Raw genomic sequence first — 25,959 nt, 5'->3', positions numbered from 1 at the left:
AATTCAAAATGGATAAGATCTAATTGTATAACCTAAAATTCTAAAACAGTGAGAACAAAGTATGGAGAAAAAGCTTTTTGGTCTTAGGATTAAGCAGAGTTCTTAGATGTGACACCCAAAATACGGTTTTTAAAAGAAAAAATTATCACCTATTGATAAATCAGATTCAATGAAAAGTAAAACTTTTCAAAAGAATAACAAGATTAGTTACAAAGTAGGAGAAAGTATTTGCAAATCACATATCTGACAAAGAACTTGTAACCAGAACATATAAAGAACTTTCAAAACTCAACAGGAAGAAAACAAACAATTCAACAACAATAACAAAATAAGCAAAAGATTTGACCAGACACCTCACTGAGATGGATATAGAAATGGTGGTGAATACTACACAAAAAGATGTTTTGGGGGTGAAGGAACTGTTCTATATCTTAATTGTGGTTAAAATCTATAAATGTGTTACAATTCACAGAGCTATGCATCAACAAAAGGTCAAAAAGCCATGATACTTTTAAAAATAAAAGTAAAAGAAAAAATAACATCATACTACGAGTACTTTCCCCATTGGGCTTTGGTGTTTCATCCATGGAAGTAGTAATAAAGAGGTGTGTGGGCATTAGCTGTAGTATTTCTTCTTCAATCATTTCCATCCATGAGGAGCCCCAGGTGATGCCCAAAGTAGTAATATACCAGGCAAAGGGTCACATGCTCAAACCCTGGAGATTTGGAGAGTAGCATCCTAAACAAGAAGATCATTCAAAGAATTTTGTCAGTTTGGAGTCTAAACAAAGACATCCTCAGAATAAAAGGCATAGATATTCTTGGGTTTTTACAACCACACATTACACCTGTAATTCATGCTTCTTCTTAGTTTCTCTCTTAGGTTACGGCATCCTCTTGTGCCTTCAGGCAAAAGAGGTCTTGATTGGTTTGGGACCATGATATGATTCTCTGGCAGCAAAGGAGTGCTTGGCACCAATGTTTCCAAATTGATGCCATGAAATACTAGTTCCAAAAGATGTTGAGAGAGGAGAGGGGGAAGGGAGAGGAGGAGGGAGGGGGACAAGAGGAAGACATAGTCTGGGAAACTGAAAAGTGCTATGTGCTCTGTTTTTCTTTTAGAGATTCACAATGCATATTGATCTATTAATGCTCTGAGAAATCCCACAGCAAAGAAATCTATTTGCTTCTATTTAATCCAGTTTCCCAAACTCAGCTGACCATGAATTTTTTTTCAAATAACTCTGAATAATAATAATTCAGTGAAAACCCACTTTGGGACATGCTGCTCTACACCAAATCTAGATTATAGACTTTGGTGGCTAAAGATAGACTTGGTATACAGTGATTAATTCTTTCTCCTCTAACTGGGGTCTTTGCCAACTCAGTTTCTCCCAAAATTTAGGGCCAGTTTTACAAAGAGATAAAGTAGACAGTTGCTGACTTGCTTAAATTTCAGGGACAATAGGTAATAATAATTAATAATAATGGCAAACACATACACAATATCCACTACATATCAGGTATTTTCCTAAGCACTTCATTTATGTTAACCACTTTAGCTGTTATGACAATCCTGTGAGGTAAGCACAATTACTCCCAGTTAGAAGGAGGTGCTATTTGAGCTAGGATTAAGAAATGAGGAAGATTTCAGTGAGAGAGTGAATGAGTGAATGAATGAATGAGTGAACAAATCCCTTAGGAAAATGAACAGTTTCTGTTATTTTTATGGTGCAAGAGGAAAAGGATTAGACTTGGATGCTGTATTGGCAGGGGCTGCTATTAGCTCTGTGCCTTCGGGCAAATCACTTCGTTTTCTACACTTCAGTTTATCCATCTGTAAAATTGGAATAATAACCATTCATTTCCCAGGATTTGTTTTAAGAATTAAATAAAATCATGTCCGGAAAAGTGCTTCATGTGAAATGCTAAATGTCATAAAGATGTTAGGTTTAACGACGCTTCTTAATTCCTCTTGTACATTGTCTCTTAAGAATTCAATGAGATGAGGGGCGCCTGGGTGGCTCAGTCGGTTAAGCGTCGGACTTCGGCTCAGGTCATGATCTCGAGGTCCGTGAGTTCGAGCCCCACGTCAGGCTCTGTGCTGACAGCTCAGAGCCTGGAGCCTGTTTCAGATTCTGTGTCTCCCTCTCTCTGACCCTCCCCCATTCATGCTCTGTCTCTCCCTGTCTCAAAAATAAATAAACGTTAAAAAAAAAAAAAGAATTCAATGAGATATTTGAGAGCTTACTCTGTGGCAGGCATTATTCTATGTACTTTCTGGATACCATTCATCCATTTACTGTCCCAACAATCCTATAATGTAGGTGTTATTACTATGGCCATTCTGTAAATGTGGAAATGAAGGCACAGAATGCTTCTCGGTTGTCTTGCCAACCATCACACCGCTATTAAATCTTAGGGCCAGATTCAAACTCAGGGGGTACATGAGCATCCCTGATGAGAGACTAAAGATAGTAAATGATGTCTTCAGTCTGAGCCAATTATTCTACATCAAAAATCAGCTGAGAATGGACAGATATGACAAGGTGAACTTCCTTTGATGGGCAGAGATCAAGACCCCTCTTCTTCACTTCCATCACCAGACAAATAATAAACGTGTGACTGATCATAAGAAACACAGAGCTTGGATTTTTCTCTCCCAAAATATTTTCTGTCCTTTACTTAAACCACTGATTAGACGAAAAACTAAGGTATAAAAATATAGAGATTTCACAAGGCCTTTTAAAAAATGGAAAAGGTGAGCCTTGTCCTAGTGAAACCCAACCTGACAAGGTCATTGTTAATGATACAAAACCAACAGCTGGATGATAAATCAGAAAAATGAGGCCCAACATTCAGTCAAATCAGGTGGCATTTATCTGCAGTGTAAAGGGCTCTCTAACATTTGTATTTCATTGGTATGAGAGTTCCAACAGAACCCTAAAGTGATTATACAGAACACCAAGGCTTTTTAAGAGTTTCTAACTTAGCAAGCCATGGTAATTTAAAAGGGAACGGATGAACTGCTAGAAGCGAGGAGCTTTCTGCTGAAGAATACAAATGTGTTCTCTGCTATTGCTTCTGCCTCTTTCTGGGGAAAAGCAAAACACACACAGGAATGTGATGGAACTTTCCAGCTGGTGGTTTTGCATTATCAGGAAGGAAAGTGTTTGTGAAAATGAAAATTACTGATAATTAGTTGTGAATGCCTGTAAGGGAGAAAAATGGAGAACATTGCAGAATCTTCATTTATATCAAGGGCTGACCCTCATGGGTGGCAGTGTGAATTGGTACAACCTTTCAGAGGGGGTTTTAGCAAGGCGCTGACACTTTGACCCAGCAATTCCACTTCCAAGAATCTACTTTATAGTGATATTTGCACATGTACACAAAGGTCCTTGTATGAGGATGTTCACCGTAGCATTGTTTGCATGTTTGAAAAATGGAAATGAACTCTGTCAATATGAAAATGTTTAAACAAACGATGGCATATCCATAGTTTAGAAAAATTTGCTGCTAGTAAATGGGATGACATAGATCTATATATTTGACACAGAAAGATGTCCCCAGTATGTTAAGTGAAAAGGGCACATTGCAAAATACTATCTGTCATATGATTCCATTTAAACATGTTTTTAGTGTTGGGGCACCTGGGCAGCTCAGTCGGTTAAGCACCTGACTTCAGCTCAGGTTATGATCTCAAGGTTTGTGAGTTTGGAGCCCCGCGTCAGGCCCTGTGCTGACAGCTCAGAGCCTGGAGCCTGCTTTGGATTCTGTGTGTATCTCTCTCTGCCCCTCCCCCGCTCATGCTCGTGCACTCACTCTCTCCATTAGAAATAAAATAAACATTAAAACAATTTTTTTAATGTTTTTAATGTTAATATGTATGTAGAAAAATATCTGGAGGAATATGTACCAGAGATTACCAGTGGCTGTTTCTGAGGGATGGTATACATGTTTTTGTAATGTTTACATTTTTATTTGCAAAGAACGGGGAGGGGGGGAATACAAAACAAAGTTGAATTATTTCCTGGAGGGAAGAACGAAAGAAACACAGCTGGTGGAGATTTATTCACTGTATTTGGGTGAAAGGTTTTAGTGTAATTCTGCAGTGAGTGTGTTTCAGATTCTGACAATCTGGGCAAGGGTGCTATTTAGTCCGAATGCTATTTAGTCCGGTGCTATTTAGTCCAAAATGGCTGTGCTCGCGCTGGGAGACTGAGACACACTGTGTCTCCCTTCCGCTGCCCTTATTCTGGTCTCTGGGTTGTACCTCTGGCTATTGCTGCTGCTCCTCAAAACCTTAGCTGACAGATTTCCCTTTTGCTTCTCTTGCCTCACAGGTCGGCCATTTTAGAAGGCACTAAAACATGATGGTAAACAGCTTGGCCTTTGGAGTTCCAGAGCCTTGGGTTCCCAACTTCTCCACTCTCCTAACCTTGTGACTTTGAGAAATTTGCTTCTCCTGTTAGGCTGTCTGTTTCCTCACGTGAAAAATGAGTTTAGAGAACCTGCCTACTGGGGTCTTTGGAATGATGAAAAGAGATAAGTATAGAAAGCACTTGGGAATTTATCTTGATGAGCCCGCAGTGATATTTGGAACTGTTAAATCACCATAATGAACACCTGAAACTAATGTAACACAGAATGTTAACTACACCAGAATTAAAATTTTTAAAAAAGAAAGTGCTTGGGAATGATAAATAAATGAACAAATATTACCTATAATTATTGTCATCATGGCCTATCAGTCTCTTTGTAAAACTTCCTTTCATCTATCTTCTGCCTGATAAAATCCTACCCATTCTTCAAGCCCCCGCTCAGATGCCATCACTGCAAAATCTCCTCTGGTCTCTCCCCACAGAGCCAGAACTGATTAACGCTCCCATATCAGAGGTCTCACCAGATGCTGGGTGCCCCAGCTTCATTACTGCATGTTACGAGTTCTGGATTTGCTTGTCCCTCCCCTTTATAGACCCTGAGATCCTACAGAGTTTGAATTCACATAATTACTTTTCAAATTAAATTATTCTCATCCTTGCCTCTATCATCCGCCAGGCATCTTTAGTTCCCAGTGAAACTATGGTAACAACATCCTAACTGCTCTCCCTCCCCCTGCTTACCCCGTTCTAATCTAAACTAACATTCAGCCCTGGATTTTAGCTCCCCTTTTGCCACAGGCTATTGTGATCCTAAGCACATTGCTTTCTCTCTCTAACATGTTAGCTTTCTCATCTGTAATGTGGAGATAGTAACTTCCTGCCATCCGGTAGTAGAGGGGACTCCTTGAAAACTGCATGTGAAAGGCATCAACATTACCTGAGTTCACCTATTACCACTTACGCTTTTTGAAAGGCAATGTATGTCAGGGAAGAAGAAACAAGTATCTAAAAAGTCTATGTCCTGGAAGTTAAAGTACATCCTGAATGGCCCTGTGATTTTTATCAAGCTTCTCTAGTTATACATAAACAGGTGGGCTCTCACCTGGGGTCCTATTTCCTCCAGAAATTGCATTTGATGTGCCCTCTGTGAGCCCAATACCAGAGGCAAAGGGGCAAAGGCTCTTCATCACCCTTAGAATGAAATACAAACCTCAGAGAACATTGGTGCAGTCCTTACCATGCATGAACACTTTCATACCCATCACTGGATTTGAAAAGAGCTTTAAGGGAGAAAGAAAAAAAAAATCACAGCTAAATCTTAACAGTGATCATCTCTGGATGGTGGAAATGGACATGATTTTAATTTTATGTGTGATTTCCTAAACCCTCAAAATCTTCAATTTTGGAGCTGGGTAGAGACGATGGTAATACAACATTGTGATGTACTGCCACTGAATTGCACATAAAGTGTACACTTTTACGTTAGTTGTGTGAATTTCACCTCATTAAAAATATTCTTCAATACACATGCATGATTTTATAGCCATTTATTGAAATGTGTTTGAGATGAGAACGAACACGGATTCTTAAGGCTCAAAAGCAGTTCAAGTAGCTGACACTCTCCCGCACCCGTCTTTCCAAGTCACTTGCCTAGGCGGCTAGCCTGCAGCGCGCTCCTCCGACCACCAGGGGTCTCCGCGGAGCCCTCGCGTCCCCACCCGCGGAAGAGCGTCATCTCTTGCGCCTTTGAAGCGCGTGTGCTGCCGAGAGGCGTGGTCGGGTTTGGCAGGTCGGCCGGCCTGACCGCCGACCACCCGGACCACCCCCCGGCTCTTCTCGGTCCTGGGCTGGGGCTGGCCTGTAGCCCCGAGCCCTCGCCTGTCCCTCCACTTCCCACCCCCGGCTGCAGTCTTCTGCCGCTCCCAACTCCCCACCCTTAACTGCCTGCCCCGGTATCTGCCCCCCCCCCCCAGCCGCCCTCCGCCCTGCTCTGCCCCTCCAAGGGCCGTGTCTCTGAGCCCCGACCCCATGGCGCTTCAGGCGCTGCAGAGCTCGGGGGTGGCCTTCCGCAAGATCCTGTCTCACTTCCCCGAGGAGCTGAGCCTGGCTTTCGCCTACGGCTCCGGGGTGTACCGCCAGGTGGGGCCCAGTTCAGATCAGAAGGTGAGCCTGGCCTCGGGGCAGGCCCCACGTCGGGAATCGGCCTCATCTCACGAGGTGCCTTTTGCCTTGGATCCCTCCAGAGCCCTAGAGCTGCCTCTACTACGAGCACTCCACATATCAGCTAGCAAAGTGCAAACTGTGGGAAAGTGTTCCTGGTATAATGACATCATGAGCTGAATTTTGGAGGATAAGTAGGAGCCCACTTATCTCCGGTCTAGAACAGGAGATGCAGTTATGGGGAGGGGAAAGCTGATGCAGAGGCAAGATGGAAGGAAGGAAATATTTGCCTGGTGCTGGTTCAGCGTACTCAGCCTTGGCAGAACATTGGAGTTTTCCGAGAAACTTTAAAATGCTGATGCCTGGGTTCCACTTGCGGAGATTCTGATTTACTTGGTGTAGGCTCAGACCTGGGCTTCAGATATTTTAAAAAATACCCTGCTGATTCTGATAACGCAGCCAAATTTGAGAGTCACATGTATCGCTGTGGGAAAAAATACAATATGAGCCTCTTCAGGAAGCTGAAGGGCCAGGGCAGACTCAGGGAAGTTATCAGCAAAAGTTAGTGAGTGACCAGTATATTTACCAATGCTCAGAACATTTAACAAGAGTCTATTTAGAACTAGGAGTTGTTACTCTTTAAAGTTGGCTGAGCGCAACAGGAGTGAGGGTACGGTGTTCCTTGTGTTGCAGTCCCTCCCCCCCCCACCCCCCGTAAATAAAATGGAAAAAAGTTTGCTTTCAAGGTGGAGACAAGATTCAAGACCTTGCAGTGAAGTGGCAGGCAAATATTTTCATTTAAATGGGGCTGTTAATGACTCTCTCCGCTAAGGCTTTAGAGCTTTTGCTGAATTAACATAAAAGGAAATGGAGTCTAAATAGAGATGTTGTCTGGTGAACTGGATTTTTACTTGCGGCAGTTCATGCACAGCCTAACAATTCACTGTCTTCTTTAATAAACTAAGGAAAAAGAAGTGTGCAGATTGTGATAGGGCCCCTCTTGGATTTGGACACCTGGCTCTAATCTGTCCTTAGGTTAAAGTTTGTTCACTTCCTGGTGGAGCCATCTATGCTGTTGCTTGGGTTTCCTTTTTCTCAACTATACTGTATTTAAGTGATACTTTGCTTTAAATTGACAATATGTGAAAAATTATAGATTGTAGGAAATTCTATAGATTATTATAGGCTAGTTATTTTTTCTAACCTGTATTAACATAATTATACATTTTTAAAAAACATGTCCACCCCAAATCTTCAGTTTCACCAGTGGTTTGTGGATTACATTTTGAAAAACTTAGAGCAGGCCTTAGCCTCCTGATTCAATAGCCACTTCTTCATTTTTGCATGAAGATTTTCCTTTGAGTAGACCTGGAATTTCCTCCAAGAACAGGCCCTTTCTTCCCTTTCCCTCACCCTCATTCCCTACAAGGTAACAAGTCTTATAGATTCCAACAGGAAGTTTCAGATCAGTCCCTACCCTCAGTGCCTTACTTAGTATCTTTTTCATTTCTCACTGGGAATTTTGCAATTAACCGCCTGTGTGGTTTCCCGGCCTTTAGTCTGTCTACCTCCAGGGAGCTCTTCTGTAGGAAATTTTTTTAGCCTGGCAACCAGCCTCGGTCTCTGGTCTCATCACCACCCCCTGCTTGTGTTCTATTCCAGCCACATCAAACTCAATGCAGCATCCGGAACATGGCCAGCTCTCATATCTACAAGAATGCTTTCCTTTAACAGGACTCCCTTCCCTTCCCCATCCTTCTAATATTTCCACCACGCCTGCTTAATTCTTGCACATTCTTCAGGACTCAGATTTATCAGAGTCTTGAAGAATATGATTTTATAGCAAGATTTCTGCTTCCTGTTCTGACCCCACTGTAAGTGAAATTAGTACATTTTGCATTCCTCTGTCAAGTTCATTTAGTGATAATTCGTCTCTTCTCCCCAGTAGACTTTTTTTAATCTCTACCCCAGGATCTATCAGAGCTCCTTGTAGGTGCTCAGTGAGTGGTTGGTGAATGGCTAAGAATTAAAATAACTTATTTCCCTTTCTATAATATTTTACAGAGCTTTGTCATACTGTGCTGTTTGATCCGGAAGAAGAGTGGGACACATTTAGATGAAAGGCCAGGTGGCATAAGGTTCAGCACAAAGAATTTGTAACCAGACTGTGTCTGCCACTCACTGGCTTTGTGTCCACAGGCATGGAACTTACTCTGTGCCTTGGTTTCTTTTTCTCTAAAATTAGGATGATAACAGTACCTATCTTGCAGGATTATTTTGAAGATAGAATGAATTATGGTGCATATAATTCAAAGTATTTGTAAGAGTACATGTTGGGCAGGACAGTACTGCTGTTACTATGTGTATTGATGAAAACAAGCTCAAACTGGTACCAGAGACTTGCTTACATTTTTGCTGACAGCTTCAGGTCTTCTATTTTATTACTCATAATGGCGTAGAATGTTGGAGCTTTCCGCTCTATTTAGGTGCCTTTCTAGGAATCAAAACTAAAATCGTTCTCTTTTCTTCATTCCCAGAATGCCATGCTGGACTTTGTTTTCACAGTAGATGACCCTGTTGCATGGCATTCAAAGAACCTGAAAAAAAATTGGAATCATTACTCTTTCCTAAAAGTTTTGGGGCCCAAGATTATCACCACTGTACAGAATAACTATGGCGCTGGAGTCTACTATAATCCATTGATCATGTGTGATGGTAGGGTAAGTGACTTCGGACCTTTGTTGTAACTTGGGTGGTTATTAAATTAAATATTAGAATACCAGCTGAATATATATGTTCTTGCAATTAGGAATTGTTCGCATTCCTGCTGGGTAAAGGTGGTTGAGAGTAACTGTCTTTAAGTTTTGCCTTTGGCCAGTGGTTCTCAAATTTTAATGAGCATCAGACCCACTAGGGTGCCTCTTGGACACACAGATTGCAGTTCCCCATCTCCAGAGTTTCTGATTTAGTAGGTCTGGGGTAAGGTTTGAGAATTTGTATTTTTCTTTTCTTCTTTTCTTTTTTAAAAAAAATTTTTAATGTTTATTTTTGAGAGAGGGAGTAGGGGAGGGGCAGAGAGAGAGGGAGACAGAGAATCTGAAGCAGGCTCCAGGCTCTGAGCCGTCAGTACAGAGTCCAATGCGGGGCTCCGACTCATGAACCGCAAGATCATGACCTGAGCCAAAATCGGAGGCTTAACCGACTGAGCCACCCAGGTGTCCCTGTATTTTTTCTATTGAGATATAGTTATATAGCATTGTGTTAGTTTTAGGTGTACAATGTAATAATTTGATATGTGTGTGTATTGCAGGATGATTACCACAATAAATTTAGCTAACATTCATCACCACACATAGTTACATTTTTTTTTCTTATGATAAGAACTTTTAAGATTACTGTCTTAATAACGAGGATTTGCATTTCAAACAAACTTCCAAATGATGCTGATGCTGCTGGTCTGGGAAACACTTTGAGAACCGCTAGTTTGGTCAGTGGGAGGAATAGGCAGGCCCATTAAGGATGAGTGTGAAGATTAGTCTTATCTATATGGAGGGACAGATACTCCCAGGAAGAAGTTGGAAGTGAAGAGGGTAATTGGGAGAATGTGGTGCCACATGATCGGAACCTCCTGGTGCCAGCAAGTGGGTGGAATTTGAGGATGCAGATAAGATGCACAGATCCCAGCAGAGTGTTGTCTGACAGCAGGAACCCTGCCAAAGGGTCTTTCACATGAAGGGGGCCAGTCTCTAAGAGAGCTCCCAAGACCTGGGCAGGACCGCAGCCTGAGAGGACCAATGGGGGACTATGTCACATCCCTCCCAGAGATTAGCTGGGCTACTGTTGACATACAGGTTCCACCAGCTATGTCAGTTCTGCTTCATGCTGCTGATTGCTTAGATCAATCCTGCTTTGATGTGCCCATAAATCATCCCTGAGGATCTCCTTGAAGTGCAGATTATGACTCACTTGGTCTGGAATGGAGCCTGAGATTCTGCATTTTTTGACAAGCTCCCAAGTGATGCTGATGCTGCTGGTCAATGGATCACACTTTGAAGGGCAGGAGGTTGGAGTATTGACCTGAGAAGGATTTTGAAGACCTGTCTGATCTTGGCGGGAATGGGCACTATGATTGGTGATGTCTGCATAGCCTCTGGGCTAGATGTATACTTTTCTGGTTGAGGTCTAATCCTGCTCCGCCTGCATTTTGCAGCTGAAAAGATGAAGGTTCAGAGAGTGAACATGGCTTTCATAAGGTCATGCGACTCGTTAGTGACAGTTAGTGACTTTCAGGTCAGTGGTGTTTCCATTACCTCCCAGCTGTTACATGCCTGCAGCAAGAAGGGCTTTTTCTGCAGTATTGCAGCCAGATCAGAGGGGAGATTGTTGCTCGGTGCAGCTTTTTGCGTCTGCTTCAGTCATGCCAAACGCATAGCTTTGTTCTTTCTCCATAATTAGTATTATGCTGAGCCTATCTCTAATTAGTGGTTTCAAACAATATTACAAGCTCCAGTAACCAAATGTTGGGGCATAATTATATGCCAAAGAGACTGTACTTTTTAATTGAAATTCTTTAGCTACTTTTTAGATATTCGTAGCCTGAGAAGGCTGTTTGGATACTGAAGTTTAGCAAAGTGAGTCTGAAGTTATTCATTGAAGCAAATGGGATTTTGTAACCTGGAACAACTACATTTAGGGTTTGTACAAATTGGTTTTGAAATGAGCTTAGCCATAATTCCATGTGTTTAGCTCTGATAATTTTTGGAGATGTGGCTTTGTAATTACAAAGGTGTTTGAAATACTCAGTAGCAAAAGGGAAGTTCACCATGTAAAGGAATTTGGTGAAAACTTCTAAAGAAAATGTCTTGTATTCTGTGATGAAATGAATGTTGGAAGCCCAGACTGAAATTCAGGGACCTAGTTTTTACACTGCTACCATGGTTATGCCATTTATTAGGTTTCTTATTTCTCAGATGAGAACCATGAACTATATCTTGGCTTCTCACACTGTCTGTGGTACAGACTCAGTTTTTATTTCCAATCCAGGGAGGACCAATAGGTACTGGACAGCACCTAAGAGCCGTTGTGCCTTTAACATCACAAGAGCCTGAGTAAAGATAGTGGTCACTTCACCTCACATCACTGAGGGGACAGATCAGTCTTGGAAACTAATCCTTTGTGACAGACTTCGTATTTTCACAAGGTAGATTTTAAATGGCTTTGGAAATCTAGGTGCTACTCTGCTCAGAAATTTATTACCTTAGGTTTTGCATTTGCAAAAGCAATAGTATGGTATTTTGCCCTCCTTGATGCCCATTTCTCTTCTTTTCCAGCTTATCAAATATGGGGTCATTAGCACTAGTATTTTGATTGAAGATCTCCTCAACTGGAATAATTTATACATTGCTGGACGACTCCAGAAACCGGTGAGCAAGTTTTTATTGGCTGCCACAGTTAAGGATGTCTCTCCTCTCTGAACCTAACCCTGCTTTCGTCTTTGTGATTGCATTGAGATGGAACTCCAAGAAACAAAAATGCATTTCAGATTCCTTTAAGTCCTTATAGAATTCAGTGCCAAACAATATCCAGATATTACCCACACTACCCCTGCCCGCTCTCTAAAGATAGTCCAGTTGTCTGAATGGATCAGCCTCAGAGTCAGTACCTATAGATGGCAGTACCTTTGGATGGCAGAAGAGGTGCTCAGTGCCTCAATGGAGCCTCTATCAGCATGACCCAGATCACCATTTCGGAATGTAAGTGCCACAGGGCAGTTTTTGTCCACTGACGTATCCCATCAGTGCCTGGGACGATGCCTGGCACACAGTAAGCGTTCAGCAACCATTTGTTGAATAAAAGAATAAACCAGGTAGTCATTCAGAGGGGAGTAGATTCTGATCCACTTTCTTACTCTCCTCAGGCCAGTAGTGAGATCCTGCGATAAGTCCTTCCCTCATTTGGGATTCTACTAGAGGAGGCTATGGGGGGAAGGCTTCCCCCTGGGCATAGGAAAAAAGTGGAAAGGACTTGAACTTTTGACATGTATTTACATATTACATTTCTTCTTTTTTGCTGATATATAGCCTATTTTCCATGAAGGAGTCTTTTCATAGTTTAAGAACTGTGTGACATAGTCACAGTTGCTAATGTCACAGCAAGGAACGGTTTTTGTGCTGTTAGAGAGTCTCAGGCCCCACAACAGGGTACATGGATTGTTTTCAAATGTTTCCCATAAGAGGGACTATGCTGCTCCCTTTTTTGTCATTTACGGCAAAAATTAAAGATTTATACAACCTTAGCTCACTTGGTTGTGCCATAAAAATCTCTCTTGATATACATGGGCAGTCACAATTCTCTCGCCTTGCTTCTGGGCTTAGAATTTAATAGTGCAGCTCATTAGAACATCCAGAACCACTTGATCAGGGCAATAGTTACACGGGTAAGTCTATATATGAAAATTTGTCAAGCTGTTCCCTTTAAACTTGTGCACTTCACTAAAAACATTTAAGTTCAGAAGCAATAGGCTTACTGAAATAACTTCATATTTATGTAGATGAATTTCTCATTTCTAAGCTGCATAATTAATAAAGACAATCTAGTAAAGCTGGATAATCAGTAAAATAATTGAACAAATAGATGTAATTGAAAATTTGTGTATGTTAATTTTCTTTCCATTTTTTCTTTTTTAATTTACAAAATGCGTAGCCTGATGGAAGAGTAATGCAAGTGGAATTAGAAGCCTTGGGTCTTATTCATTCATGCCACTTATTAGCTGTTTATGTGAACTTGGGAAACTTGTTTGATCTTTTTGAACCTCAGGTAATTTATCTAGGATAAATACAGTGCTTGTCCTGCCTGCCTCACGAAGGCAGTGACGAGTAGAAGCAGAACGGAAATGCTGGAAAGAACATGGGTATTTTAGACTCAGATCTAGGGCTTGGATCCCAGCTCTGACACTCCCCAGCTATGTGACCCTGCACCAATGACTTAATTTCCCTGAGCCTTGGGACATCCTCATCTGTGTATGAGGCTGACAGACACCAACCTTAAAAGGGATTTGAGAAATGCCTAAATCTAAAATGCCTGGCACTGGGCGCCTGGGTGGCTCAGTTGGTTAAGTGTCCGACTTCGGCTCAGGTCATGGTCTTGCAGTTCGTGAGTTTGAGCCCCACTTCAGGCTCTGTGCTGACAGCTCAGAGCCTGGAGCCTGCTTTGGATTCTGTGGCTCCCTCTCTCTCTGCCCCTCCTCTACTTGCACTCTATCTCTCTCTCTTTCAAAAATAAATAAACATTTGTTAAAAAAAAAAAAAATGTCTGGCACTTAGTAGATACTCAGGAAATGATCTTTACTTTCTCTTTGTCCTTGCCTATCTCAGTTATTTTGAGATAAAGTGAGATACTGAATGTGAAAATGTTGTATTATGCTCTGTACTATGATTTGTGCTTACAATATTTCCATTTTTTTAAAATAAGCTTTAGAAAATGAAACACCGTGAAATCTCAGAATTTAAGCCCTGAAATGACCTCAGATTTCATCTAAATGTCACATATCCTGGTAAAATAAAACCAGCAACTCAAGACAAGTAGTAGCTGCTACACCCATCTTGATAAAAATTGCATTTCTCATCTAACTTGAAAAAGAAAATGTTATCAAGAATGATGACTATTCTTCAGGCTTATTAAGTTTCTAACTCAAGAAAACTAGGCTATCTTAAGAATCACTTGAAAATAACACATGGTAAAAAATAAAATCAAAAATTATAAATGGGCAAATTAACTTTCACCCATTAGCAGCTTCCCTATCACCTAGAAATCACTGCTAACCAGAGAATTCGGTGATAACTATCTTTAAACCAATGATTTTTGCCACTAGGTGGCAGCAAATAGTAATGAAACTTGAACAAATCTGATAAAAAGAGGGTTGATAGCATTGTGGACAAAAAAAAAATAATTGAAGATCTTAGAATTGTGAGAATACGAGTGCGAATTCTTTGCTTTTATGTATTTTCAAAGAAGTATTTATGTTAAATGATATTGTCTAAAGCTCTAAAATTGTGTTCCATATTGCAAATAGAACTTCTCAGTTCATGTCTTTAAAAGGAATATACAGAGGGTACGTGGGAATTCACTGTACTTTCCAGTCAGTTTTGCTATAACTCTAAAACCGCTATAAAAAATAAATTTTATTAATAATAATAAAAAAAGAAATATAGGAGCGCCTGGGTGGCTGAGTCAGTTGAGTGAATGGCTCTTGATTTCTCCTCAGGTCATGATCCCAGAGTTGTGGGACTGAGCCCAACAACAAGTTCTGTGTTGAGCGTGGAGCCTGCTTAAGATATTCTCTCTCTCTCTCTCTCTCTCTCTCTCTCTCTCTCTCTCCCCCCTCCCTCTCTCTCTCTCCCCCTCTCCCCCCCCCCTCTCCCTCTGTCCCTCTCCCCCACTTGTGTGCGTTCTCTCTCTAAAAATATATATATAAAAGAAATAAATATAAAATATAAAAAGATGGACATTTCTGGAAAAAATTGAGTGTAAATTAAATTTCTATTATACTTTACCATTAACTTACCTTGTAATTGAGGAGATGAACTATTTTTATTTCTAGGGCAGCTTTAAGTTTCCGAGTCATTTCCCAAGTCATATTTCTATGAAATATGAAATTTAAAGTATTTAACAGAATCTTGTGGCCAATCCTTTTTTAGGTCAAAAGAACTCTAGAGTAAAATTAAGTCATTCCCCTAATTTATTTAACCTAAGTCTGGGTTTTTGTATATCTATGTTTAGATAATTTGGCTTGAATTTTTAAAACATTCACATTGACATACAATGTCAATATTTTGCTAGTAATATAGCTTTTTTATAACAAATTATTGACATATAATTCATATATCATACAGTTCATCCACTTAAAGTGTTCAATTCAGTGGTTTTTAGTATATTCACAGTTTTGCAATTATTACCATATTGTAAATTTATTGATTTGCTTTTTGCAGATAGAAAATTCCCAGTGGTATTAAAGATCCCTGAAAGAGAGTTGGAAAACCTGACTTACTGGTTTGGGCTCTGCCCAGTTGTGAGCAAATGTTTGCGTCCCTAGCCTTTGAAATGCAAAATTTGAGCCATTAATATACTTATTCAGACAACTAAGTTTTTTCTCTGTGGTTGCTAAAGGAATAAAAAAAATAATAACACCACATTGCTGACCCTTTAAAAGCCTGCAGTCCAACAGGCATATAATAAGGTTTCAACTAGCTCGAATGTTCAGTGTTTCTTCTTAGTCCTCAAGCAGTAACCATTTAGAAAAATTAGTCTTTGTGGTCATTTGGAATGGGAAACTTCTGTGAGAAGTGTCATTTGGTTGAGTGTTTGAACACTAGGTAGGGCTGTGTTCCTTGTGAACTGTAACTTCACTTTTTGCAATTCAAGGACTGTCTCCCTGTGACCGTATTATAGAGGAAACCACATGTGACTCTCTTTTTTTTCTGTTTTGAAAGGTACTCACAAATCTCTCCGAGTTGGGCTTTTGAAAGTCCCTTCAAGCATTGCCCCTTCCTCTTCCCAGTAAAGATTTTTCTCCTTGGCAGTAGTGCTAATGCTATCTGTGTGGTTCAGGTCGGGGCATTCCCAGTAAGATACAAACAGCTATTCACAAATCTGAGGACTTTCTTTTTTTCCCAGGCCTCTCTGGCAGCGTCCCGAGTTCGCTGGCTTTTCACTCTGAACCACAAATAACAGTGCTGCTGAGACAAGTTCCTAGGTCACCTTACACTGGAGAGCCAGATCAGCACAGTAGCAGAGTCTTCTGAATTGACATTTTTCCTTTGAGTAAGGATGCTTTTATTTTTACTCTCTTAACCTTAAATAGCAAACAGACTGCTTTTCTACAACCTAAGTAGAACAGCTTTCTTAGAGAACAAGTGTATTGCTTTGAATAGGAACGTTTTCCCCAAAGTTACTCTTTGCATCTGTGATTGGTTAGCATCTCAGAATAACCTCTGTTTTTATTTTCTGTAAAAGCCACCAAAAAGAGAGAGGATGAAGAATTATTGAGCAGGACCTGATGAATGAGGATGACAAATAGGGTTTTGGAAGTAAACCTGTGTCACAGGGTTGTAGAAAGAGCTCTGGATAAATCAGGGACCTATGTCCTCTCTTGGGGTGCTTCTCAAGGGGGAGTCTTTTAACCCTCCGGGCCTCAGTCTCCCCATTAGTAAGATAAGGAGGTTCCCCTTCTAGATCCATGATTCTATATGGAATACAAAGTTCATGAAAGTTATTCAAGGAATAAATATAGGTGTTGTTATAGCACCCTAACATAGCTTTTAATCATCTTTTCAAGATAAATTAACCAGCACCAAAAAAAAAAAAAAAAAAAAAGTTAGCCAGAACAGATCCCTAACTAAATGCATGAGAATAATTCAAAATATTTAGAGCAGGATTTGCCAAGTATAAGGGTGTTACCCTGATTTTTGCCATCAACTCATTATGCAACCTTGGGCAAGTCAGGCTACTGGACTGCACCTTCGTTTTACTTTCTGCAGATGATTGCAATAATGCTAAACTCACCCAAGTGCTGAAAGGCTTAATTAAGGGCTATTAAGTGCTGTAATTACAAGGGAGGAGTTGGTAGTAGTGAATAAAGTGGCTTACCTACCATTTGAGACGTTTGGATGTTATAAATATGCCCTTAGAAAAAAAAGTAGGGACAAAAGGTGAAAGATAGAAGTGAGGTTCTTAAGTTTATAAAATAGTTATGTTTCATAATGCTGTTTTTTACAATTAAAAAAAGAAACTCTATTTTGAGACAGACATCCCTCCTTTATCCTTGCCGTCCAATAAAACTTCAGAGTTTCTCATAGTGTATGTCTTTTATGTGCCATCTTAATTTTTCTCAGAAATCATCTTCCTTTGACAAATAAAAGGCAACTTAAGCCCTATTCTCTAGAATGGGAGAAGATTTGGTGACAGCGCCACATTGTGTACGGAAAGCGAATCCATTTTGCTTGTGTGAGAGTCTTTATTAGGGACTTCTAGACCCCTTCCTTGTTTAGAAAATCAGTCCGAAGCAGCCTGATGGTTTATGGATCATGCTGGGAGTGTGAATTGGCACAGCCACTCCGAAGAGCAACTTGGCATTTCTGCTTCTAAGTATGTACTTGAGAGCAGTGGTTCTCAAAATGTGGTTCCTGGACCCGCAGCATTAACATTACTAGGGACTTGTTAGAAATGTACATTTTCAGGCCTGACCCAGGCCCACTGAATCAGAAACTCTGGGGGTGGACCTAATAATATGCATTTTCACAAGCTCTCCCAAGAGATTCTGGTGCTTATTAAAGGTGACAACCCCACGCCCAGAGAAGCTCTTGAGTCACGCCGTAAGAAAGACCCAGAAGGAAGCTACGGGTCCATATGCAGTATCTCATGATCTAACCAACAACCTTATCAATTTGGTTCTGTTATTAACCCCATTTTACTGATAAGGGATTATGGCCATAGTCACAGAGCTAGTAAGAGGTGGAGCTGGGTCTTGAACACATTTTCTTTCTCTCCCCCCCCCCGCCCATATTCCTTTTTCATTTATTTATTTATTTATTTTTAAAAAGCTGGCCAACCAATATCATCAGTTTCCATACTTTTTACTGTTTTCACACCTGTGAGTACCCCAAACCTGGGCATCCCTGTCCTAGATCCCATCCCCAGCCCCCTGCCATCATAGCCTTGTTGAACACATTTTCTTGACTTTACAGTGCAGTCTTCAAAACAGAGAATCTCAGAACAGACTGGACCAATGTGTAGTTTAATGGACTTGGTGGAAGTCAAAGAGAGCAGCTTCTGGTGGGTGTATTCAGAAGAAAAATCCTTTTTATTGACCAAGTCACTCACTAGTACATGAGATAGTTTGCATTTATCATTTCATTCGATCTTTGAAACAATTCTTTGCTGCGTATTTATCCTCATGTTGTAGATGAGGACTTAAGTTCAGAGAAGTTAAATAATTTGCCCAAATTCACACAGCTAGTAAATCCCTAGACCAGAACCCATACCTATCCCCAAAGCCATCTGCTTCTACTGTCGCTAATTTTCTTTCCTTTTTCCTTAGTGAAGTTCAAAATAAAGCATGAAGTGCTTAGGTTATATATGGATAAGAACAAAGGTGAGTTCTAAATAAAGGAGTTAAACGCCTTTCTCTACCATGAAATTAAGTAAAGAAGACTGAGACTATAAAATTGTAAAATATAAAATTTCCCGAAGGACATGCATTCCTTTTATACTGACTTCTTTTTCAAAACCCATGGAGAGTTTATTCATTTGAGAGAAATTTTTCTTTCTTTTCTTTCTTGTATCTGATATCTTTGGTTTAGCATCAAATGCAAGCCTCTGGGATTGCTTATTAGAATAGCAATTATTTTGTGTTGGCTGGCCTAATCTTTTAAGATCTTTTGGGCTAAGGGTTTGGGACAGCTCCAGTGCATGTGTAAACCCGTAGCTTGAGCAATACTCTACTGCAATTTTTCTTCTGAATGTTCTGTTTTTTTGCAGGTGAAAATCATAGCAATGAATGAGAATGTTGCTCTTAGGTCAGCCCTTGATAAAAATCTGAAGAGTGCTGTGACCACGGCTTTCCTCATGCTACCCGAAAGCTTTTCTGAAGAGGACCTCTTTATAGAGATTGCTGGACTGTCTTATTCAGGTTAGTAGATCTGGTGCTCACGTTTTCTGCAAGGAGATTTGTTGGCAGACCAACATTCCACTCCTCACGCTACACAGGAGGCATGGCACCCTTCGTCCTGGATCCCATCACTTCCCGTGCACGTTCCTGCAAGAACCCCCATGATTTGCCTCCAAGGTCTCTCCTTCCCACATCTGTATATAGATCACCCCAGGGTAATCTTGCTGTTGTTGTTGTTACTGTTCATTTTCATTTTGAAACAATTTCAAACTGACAGAAGAGTTTCAATAATGATATAAAAAACTCCCATATACCCTTTCCCCAGATTTGCCAATTTTAATGTTTCACCACATTTGTGTTGTCATTCTCTTTGTACCAGTGGTTTTCTGACTCTAGTGTGCATCAGAATCCCCTGGAGGGCTTGTAAAAACAGACTCCTGGGCCCACCCACACACAGCTGCTTTGGTAGGTCTGGGGGATGGAACCTAAGAATTTGTATTTCTGGAAAGTGGATGATGCCATTGCACCTCTATGGATCCCACTCAGAAAACCACTGCTCTCTCTGTATCTGCAAATACTGTATTATGGTTTTTTTTTCTGAACTATTTGAGAGTAGTTCATTCATATCCTGTCCCCATCAGGCCAAATGCTTCAGTATATGTTTCCCAAGAACAAGGATGTTCTCTTACGTAACCACAGTACAGTTACCAAATTCAGGAAGTTTATCGCCAATACAGTACTTTTATCAAATTGAGGATCCATAGTCCATATGTTATTGCTGGTCACAGTGATGTCCTTTTTAGTGTTTTTTCCCATCTCAAGTACATGATCCAGTCAAGGATCACATTTATTAAGATGTCCTCTCTCTTTTATCTTTTAATCTGAAACACTTCCTTAGCCTTTTTTTGTCTTTCATGATATTCACATTTTGAAGTCTCAGACCAGTGATGTTTGTGCCCTGACAAGCAGAGTTTTCTCTCTTCTAAGCAATCCATGGGGAGACATTTGAAGATCATGAATATATTCTGCTTCCTGTCAAACTTTCTTTCCTAGATTAAGCATTCAGTGAAGATTCTTGCTTGAACCAGTCTTTACTATGATGGTTACAAAGTGGTGACTTTCCAGCTCCACCTCTCCTTCCACATAAAGGAAAAGCTTTCCCTTCTTCCCCATTCATTACTTTCTTTATCAATCTTAACTTCCTTTCCCTTTCTCCTTAAACCAGTTGTGTTCCTCAGATATGTCAAGGGCCCCTTTCAGAGGGGAAGGGGAAAGCTGAGAAAATAAAGCCCCTGGCCCCTAGCCCCTGACCTGGCCACAACCTGAGGGGAGTCCCCCTTCCTGTTTATTGTAGTAAGGATCTATGTAAAACTTCATTTACAAAAGAGTAGTCTGCTACTTTTAAAATAGTTTGAAAACCACTGTCTTAAATAAATGTCTTCTTTCCCAGCTTTTAAGTGTGAGTCAAGGAACTATGCTCAAAACACTGCAAAAGCAGTTTACTCATTTTCTGAATCCCTGTACAGATAAGATTTCATGGAAATCTAATGCTGAAAGAGACCACTAAGGCCTGTTCTTCAGTCTTTTTTTTTCCCCAAAAGGCAGCTTGCAGGACTACAGCTGCAGTTGCAATACTGGGGAGAAAGGAAGTGACAAAACCTCCGTCTTGGTCGCTTCCAGCTCCACGTGGCAGCAGCCCTGCCTTTCGGCAGAAAGTGGAGGAGCAAAGGCTGGTGTGGCTAAGTACCAGGATGAATGGGCCTGCACGCCACATGTGGGCAAAAGGGGCCCCCATGCTCCCCTGTGAAGAAAGATGGACCCAGAGCCTTTTTTGAAGGGCTAACTTGGTGGGAGAGGTGCAGAGCCGATTTCTGCTTTGCCCACATCACTGCCGCTCTTCCATTTTCTCCCCATGATCAACATCAGCAGAGTGTTGGCTGGATTCTAGGAGTTCCTATACATTCTGAGCATTGACTAAAGAAGTTTATCAAGTGACATAACTGCCTGCACCTATGAGCAGACTTTAAGTTAGCATTCAAGCTGCAATCAGTCTTCAGCTGACTTTTGCTTTGTCTCCTGGAAGGGCCGTGATTTATACCCCTCTCTTCTCCTATACTGTGAAACAGGTACTGGGTGTTCAGTGAGTACTTGCTGACTCATAACAGTATCATTCTCTGTTTTTGCTTCTTTTATAATAATTATTATACAGCAGTATAGCAGTGCTATACCAGACACAGATAGGTAGGTGGGTAAGTAGATAGATGAGTAGGTAGGTGGGTCGAGGGGAGGTTAGTTATATAGAAAAGTCGATCATTTATTCCATCATTGAAACCTCACACAACAAGCCTGTTTGTTCAACAGACATTTCCAGTGTGCCTTCCATGTGGCACACACTGCCCCAGGTCCTGGGTATACACTGGTGAGCATGACGTGAGTGAGACTCCTCAAGGAGTTCATGTTCTCTTAGGTAGAGCCAGACAGTAAAGAAGCAGTAAGGTCATTTCAGAGAGTGGTAAGCGCAATGAAGAGAAGAAAATAACTCAAGATGAGGGCCACCGTAACGGTGGATAGTCAGGGAGGACCCTCTAAGGTAGTGATGTCTGAGCTCATATCTAATAGTGGCATGGAGCTTGCCCTGGGCTCCCAGGAGAAGGGCAGAGAGAGAGAGAGTGAAAGAGAGCGCGCTTCCTATGAGGCAGGTCCTCACCTTGGTGTGCCTGGCTCCAACTTTCTCAGCTTCCACTTTTTCCCATTTCTTATCTGGTCTCCTCTTGCTCTCTTATCGTTATATTATTTATTGCTTAACCCAGATTTGGATCTGAGAATTTGACCAAGGATCCCACATTACTCATTTCACGGAGGTTGGCTTCTTTTTACTGCAAAATGTAGGACACAACATTTGGCACATGTTCTCCAGAGGGAACTGAATCCAGCTTGGTGCGGTCCCTAGCTTATATGTGAGACACTCTGCAAAGAGCATTCTATTAGCCAGTGGTTAGAACTGGGAACATACTTTTCCATTAGGACAACATTATATGATGGTTGTTCCTAGGCCAGGACACAGCACAATTAATGGTTACCTACTCTATAATATAATGGAATTAAAGTGGAATAGTGAGGATAGGGAAGGATCTAGGCCCTGCAGGTAGATACCTTTCACAGCTATGAGACCTGCCTCAGGCCATGTGTTGAAAGGCAAGCTTTTCCTCTTGCCTTTCCTAGACTTCTGAGAACCCAGTATCCTTGAACTGATTGGATTCTAACCTTTCTGCAAATCACCTAAATCTCCCAAGCTCCCGGAATATTTCAAACTTTAAATTATCCACCAATCTCATTTTTATTTACAGCTTTGACATTTATTTTGCACCGTGTCCATGTGAGAGACAATATGTTGTTCCTAACCTGCGTAGGTCAGCATTTCTCCCTGGAAGGGGGTGGGGATGGGGAGACAGGAAACAGCATCTCTCCATATTATTGGGCAAGTTTCTGCCCGTAGTTACTAGCAGAGACAAGAGCTGTCTGTATTACTAGTAGTAATAATAACCCCTTACAATTTTATATAGTATTTAAGGATCACTTTGCCTTGGGGGTCGGTCTTGATGGCTTTGTTGTAAATGATGGTGAGAAAGGAGTAGGTGGAAGATGAGAGCCTGAAAATTGGGAAGGCGAAAGCTTTCTAATCCTTCACTTATTCTTAGAAGTCAGCATTTAAGTAAACAGAAAAGGAAAACCAAATGAGCTTTAAAGGGTCACCTTGACCTTTCTCATGTAAGTACAAACTATTAAAATGACTAATTTTACATAATGATCCTGGTTTAACATTTATCAAATGAATCAGCGTCCCATACCTCATGAAGAATTAAAGCTATAATTTCTGCTCTAAGGAACTTCACATTAATAAACATGCAGTCATAGTGAGTCAGTGATAGGCTTAAAAACAACACGTGTAAAAAAAGCAGGGAGTGTGAAAGAACACAGCTTGTTTAGGGAAGAAGGAATAGATAGATGTAACTGAAGTCCGTGGCTCATAGTAGGAGAAAACAGTAGTCATTATTATGTGCCAGGAACGACGCTCAATATTTTTGATTGAATAACTAGTTTAACCTTCACAATAACCCGTTCCTTTGACTGTGTGCTGATTTATTGCCCAATTTTAAGATTAGAAAACTGAGGGCCAAATCTGTCTAAGGTCATTTGTCTGGTAGGTTAGTAGGTAGTGGAGCTAGAATGTTATTTATTTATTTATTTATTTATTTTTAAATTTTTTTTAACCTTTATTTATTTTTGAGACAGAGAGACAGAGCATGAATGGGGGAGGGGCAGAGAGAGAGGGAGAGGGCAGAGAGAGAGGGGCAGAGAGAGGCGCCCCTATTTATTTATTTTTTAAATGTTTATTTATCTTGAGAGAGAGAGAGAGTGAGGGAGGGGCAGAGAGAGAGAGAGAATCCCAAGCAGGTTCCACACTGTCAGTGCAGAACCCAACATGGGGCTTGAACTCACAAACCCTGAGATCATGACCTGAGCTGAAATCAAGAGTTAGATGCTTAGTAGGGGCGCCTGGGTGGCTCAGTCAGTTAGGCATCTGTCTTCAATTCAGGTCATAATCTCACAGTTCCTGAGTTCAAGCCCCATGTCCAGCTCTGTGCTGACAGCTCAGAGCCTGGAGCCTGCTTTGGATTCTGTGTCTCCCTCTCTCTCTCTGCCCCTCCCCTGCTTGTGCTCTGTCTCTCTCTCTCTCCGTCTCTCAAAAATAACTAAACGTTAAAAAAAAGAGTCAGATGTTTAACTGACTGATCCCCCCGGGCTCCCCTGGAGCTACAATTTTAGCCCACACTCTTCACCATTGAACTTCACTGCCTCTCTGGTATTTTGGAGAAGAGGTTGTGCCCTGGCCAGGCCAGGCAAGGCATTGAATACAAAGGTAAATGAAAGTGGAATTTGACACCCTGTACACAAGCAGGAGCCACAGGTTTCAGGCATTGCAAGACGGTGGGAGATTCATTGCTGTGGAAAGATCATTTTGCCAGCACTGTGCAGGAGGCAGAGAGACTAAACCAGGAAAAAGTCTTACTCAACAAATAATGATGAGAGTCTCCTATGCCAAGCACTCTTTAAGCTCTGGGAATGAAGGAAGTAATTAAGGCAGGCATTGTCCCTGCCACTGTGGGGCTTTGATTCTGGTTGAAAAGTCAGTCAGCAAACACATGGCAGCACTAGAACAGGGGAGGGAGGTGAATGTGTACATGTTACATTAGTGTAACCAGGGAAGGCCTCTGGGGGAGATGGGGGATGACATCTGAACTGAGCACCACAGATGAGGACCCATGTGGAGGGCCCCCTCCCACCATGAGAGCCGTGCAGGCAGACAGCAAGATAGTTAGGACTGTGTTCGCATTTGGCCGGCCGTGCATCCCCAGCCTCTGGGACAATGCCATGGTACATAGTGGGCACCCTGCACATCTCTGTTGGGTGGATGGACAGGGCGTGAATGGTGATGAGGGCTCGAACTAGAGCAGCACCTCAGAGAAACGTAAAATTCAAATTCGTGTCAAGTCCTTAACTTCTTAAATCAAGTATCTTATTTTGTACCTTGCTTTTTTTTTTTTTTTTGAAACATTGTATTACTTCACCGAAAGCAGAATTAGTGAAGCGTTTAAGAGCTGAGACTCTAGAGTCAGAGGCCTGGGTTCAAATCTCAGCTGCACTCTTAATTTTTTTGTTTTTAGGCAAGTTTCTTAGCACCTTGTGACTCAGTTTCTTCATTTCTAAAGAAGGGTTTTATATGGATTAAATTAAATCATACATGTAAATGTACTTAACACAGTGGTTGGCACACAGTAAATGCTCAGCCATTGTTATCTTAAAATTTTTTTTTTTTTCAACGTTTATTTATTTTTGGGACAGAGAGAGGCAGAGCATGAACGGGGGAGGGGCAGAGAGAGAGGGAGACACAGAATCGGAAGCAGGCTCCAGGCTCCGAGCCATCAGCCCAGAGCCCGACGCGGGGCTCGAACTCACGGACCGCGAGATCGTGACCTGGCTGAAGTCGGACGCTTAACCGACTGCTCCACCCAGGCGCCCCGCCATTGTTATCTTAGATACGTGGTGTTTATAGATACTAACACAGCCACTTGAGGTTGTAGACAAAAGAAAGAGAAAGATGGAAGTCAGCCCTGACTTTGAAGACTAGCTTTGTAGAAGTGCTTGAACCTCTCCGAGCCCATTTTCTTTTTGTAAAACAAAAAGAACTGTTCTATAATAAGGTTTTCAATGAGATAATATATATAAAAGTCCCAACATCATACCTCATTGATAGTTGGTTCTCAGAAAATGATTACTGTTATTATTCATTACTGTTATCGTGTATCATTGCTGGCCGCGTAAGTTTTTCTTAAGTTGAGACACCATTATTTGCTCGTTCAGTGGTAGATGGACACTCAGTTTGGCTCCATTTATCATTTTATTAATGACACTGCTGTGAATCACTTTGGAGAAATTACTTTGTAGGGGAAGGGGGCAGAGAGGGCCATGAACTTCCTTGGATATGTTCTCCAAAATGGAATTATATTGTTAGTTATAAGAATTACAAAACTTGTTACATGTTGCCAAATAGTGCTTGTCAAAATTAGGAGGCGTTAGAGTTCACTTACATCAAGTGGATTATTTTGCTCTTTCCTGTCCTTGAGAAGTAAAAAACACCTTTAAGCACTCTTGTGTAAAAGAGAGAATGGGTTTCTTTCAATGCCAGGT

General features: G+C 41.2%; 1 protein-coding gene across 3 annotated transcripts in view; it reads left to right on the top strand.

Moving 5' to 3' along the window:
• The first annotated feature begins 6,181 nt into the window (after positions 1–6,181).
• Positions 6,182–25,959, top strand: part of TAMM41 (TAM41 mitochondrial translocator assembly and maintenance homolog) — a 48,865-nt gene continuing 29,087 nt past the window's right edge. For 2 of the 3 annotated variants that reach the window (XM_047097286.1, XM_047097284.1), the window contains exons 1-4: positions 6,182–6,548; positions 9,083–9,265; positions 11,876–11,968; positions 19,080–19,230. In XM_047097286.1, coding sequence (XP_046953242.1) covers positions 6,414–6,548; positions 9,083–9,265; positions 11,876–11,968; positions 19,080–19,230 — 562 coding nt within the window. In that variant the 5' untranslated portion in view covers positions 6,182–6,413. Of the gene's footprint in view, positions 6,549–8,167; positions 8,420–9,082; positions 9,266–11,875; positions 11,969–19,079; positions 19,231–25,959 lie in introns of those variants that run through there. The other variant, XM_047097285.1, reaches the window with a different exon arrangement.

The sequence above is a fragment of the Lynx rufus genome, unplaced genomic scaffold (assembly GCF_022079265.1).
Source record: "Lynx rufus isolate CCGP_SWC_20201006 ecotype Redwood Valley unplaced genomic scaffold, mLynRuf1.p SCAF_4, whole genome shotgun sequence".
Classification (NCBI taxonomy): domain Eukaryota; kingdom Metazoa; phylum Chordata; class Mammalia; order Carnivora; family Felidae; genus Lynx; species Lynx rufus.
The sequence above is the reverse complement of the archived record's forward strand: the minus strand, read 5'-3'. Positions and strand labels throughout refer to the sequence as shown.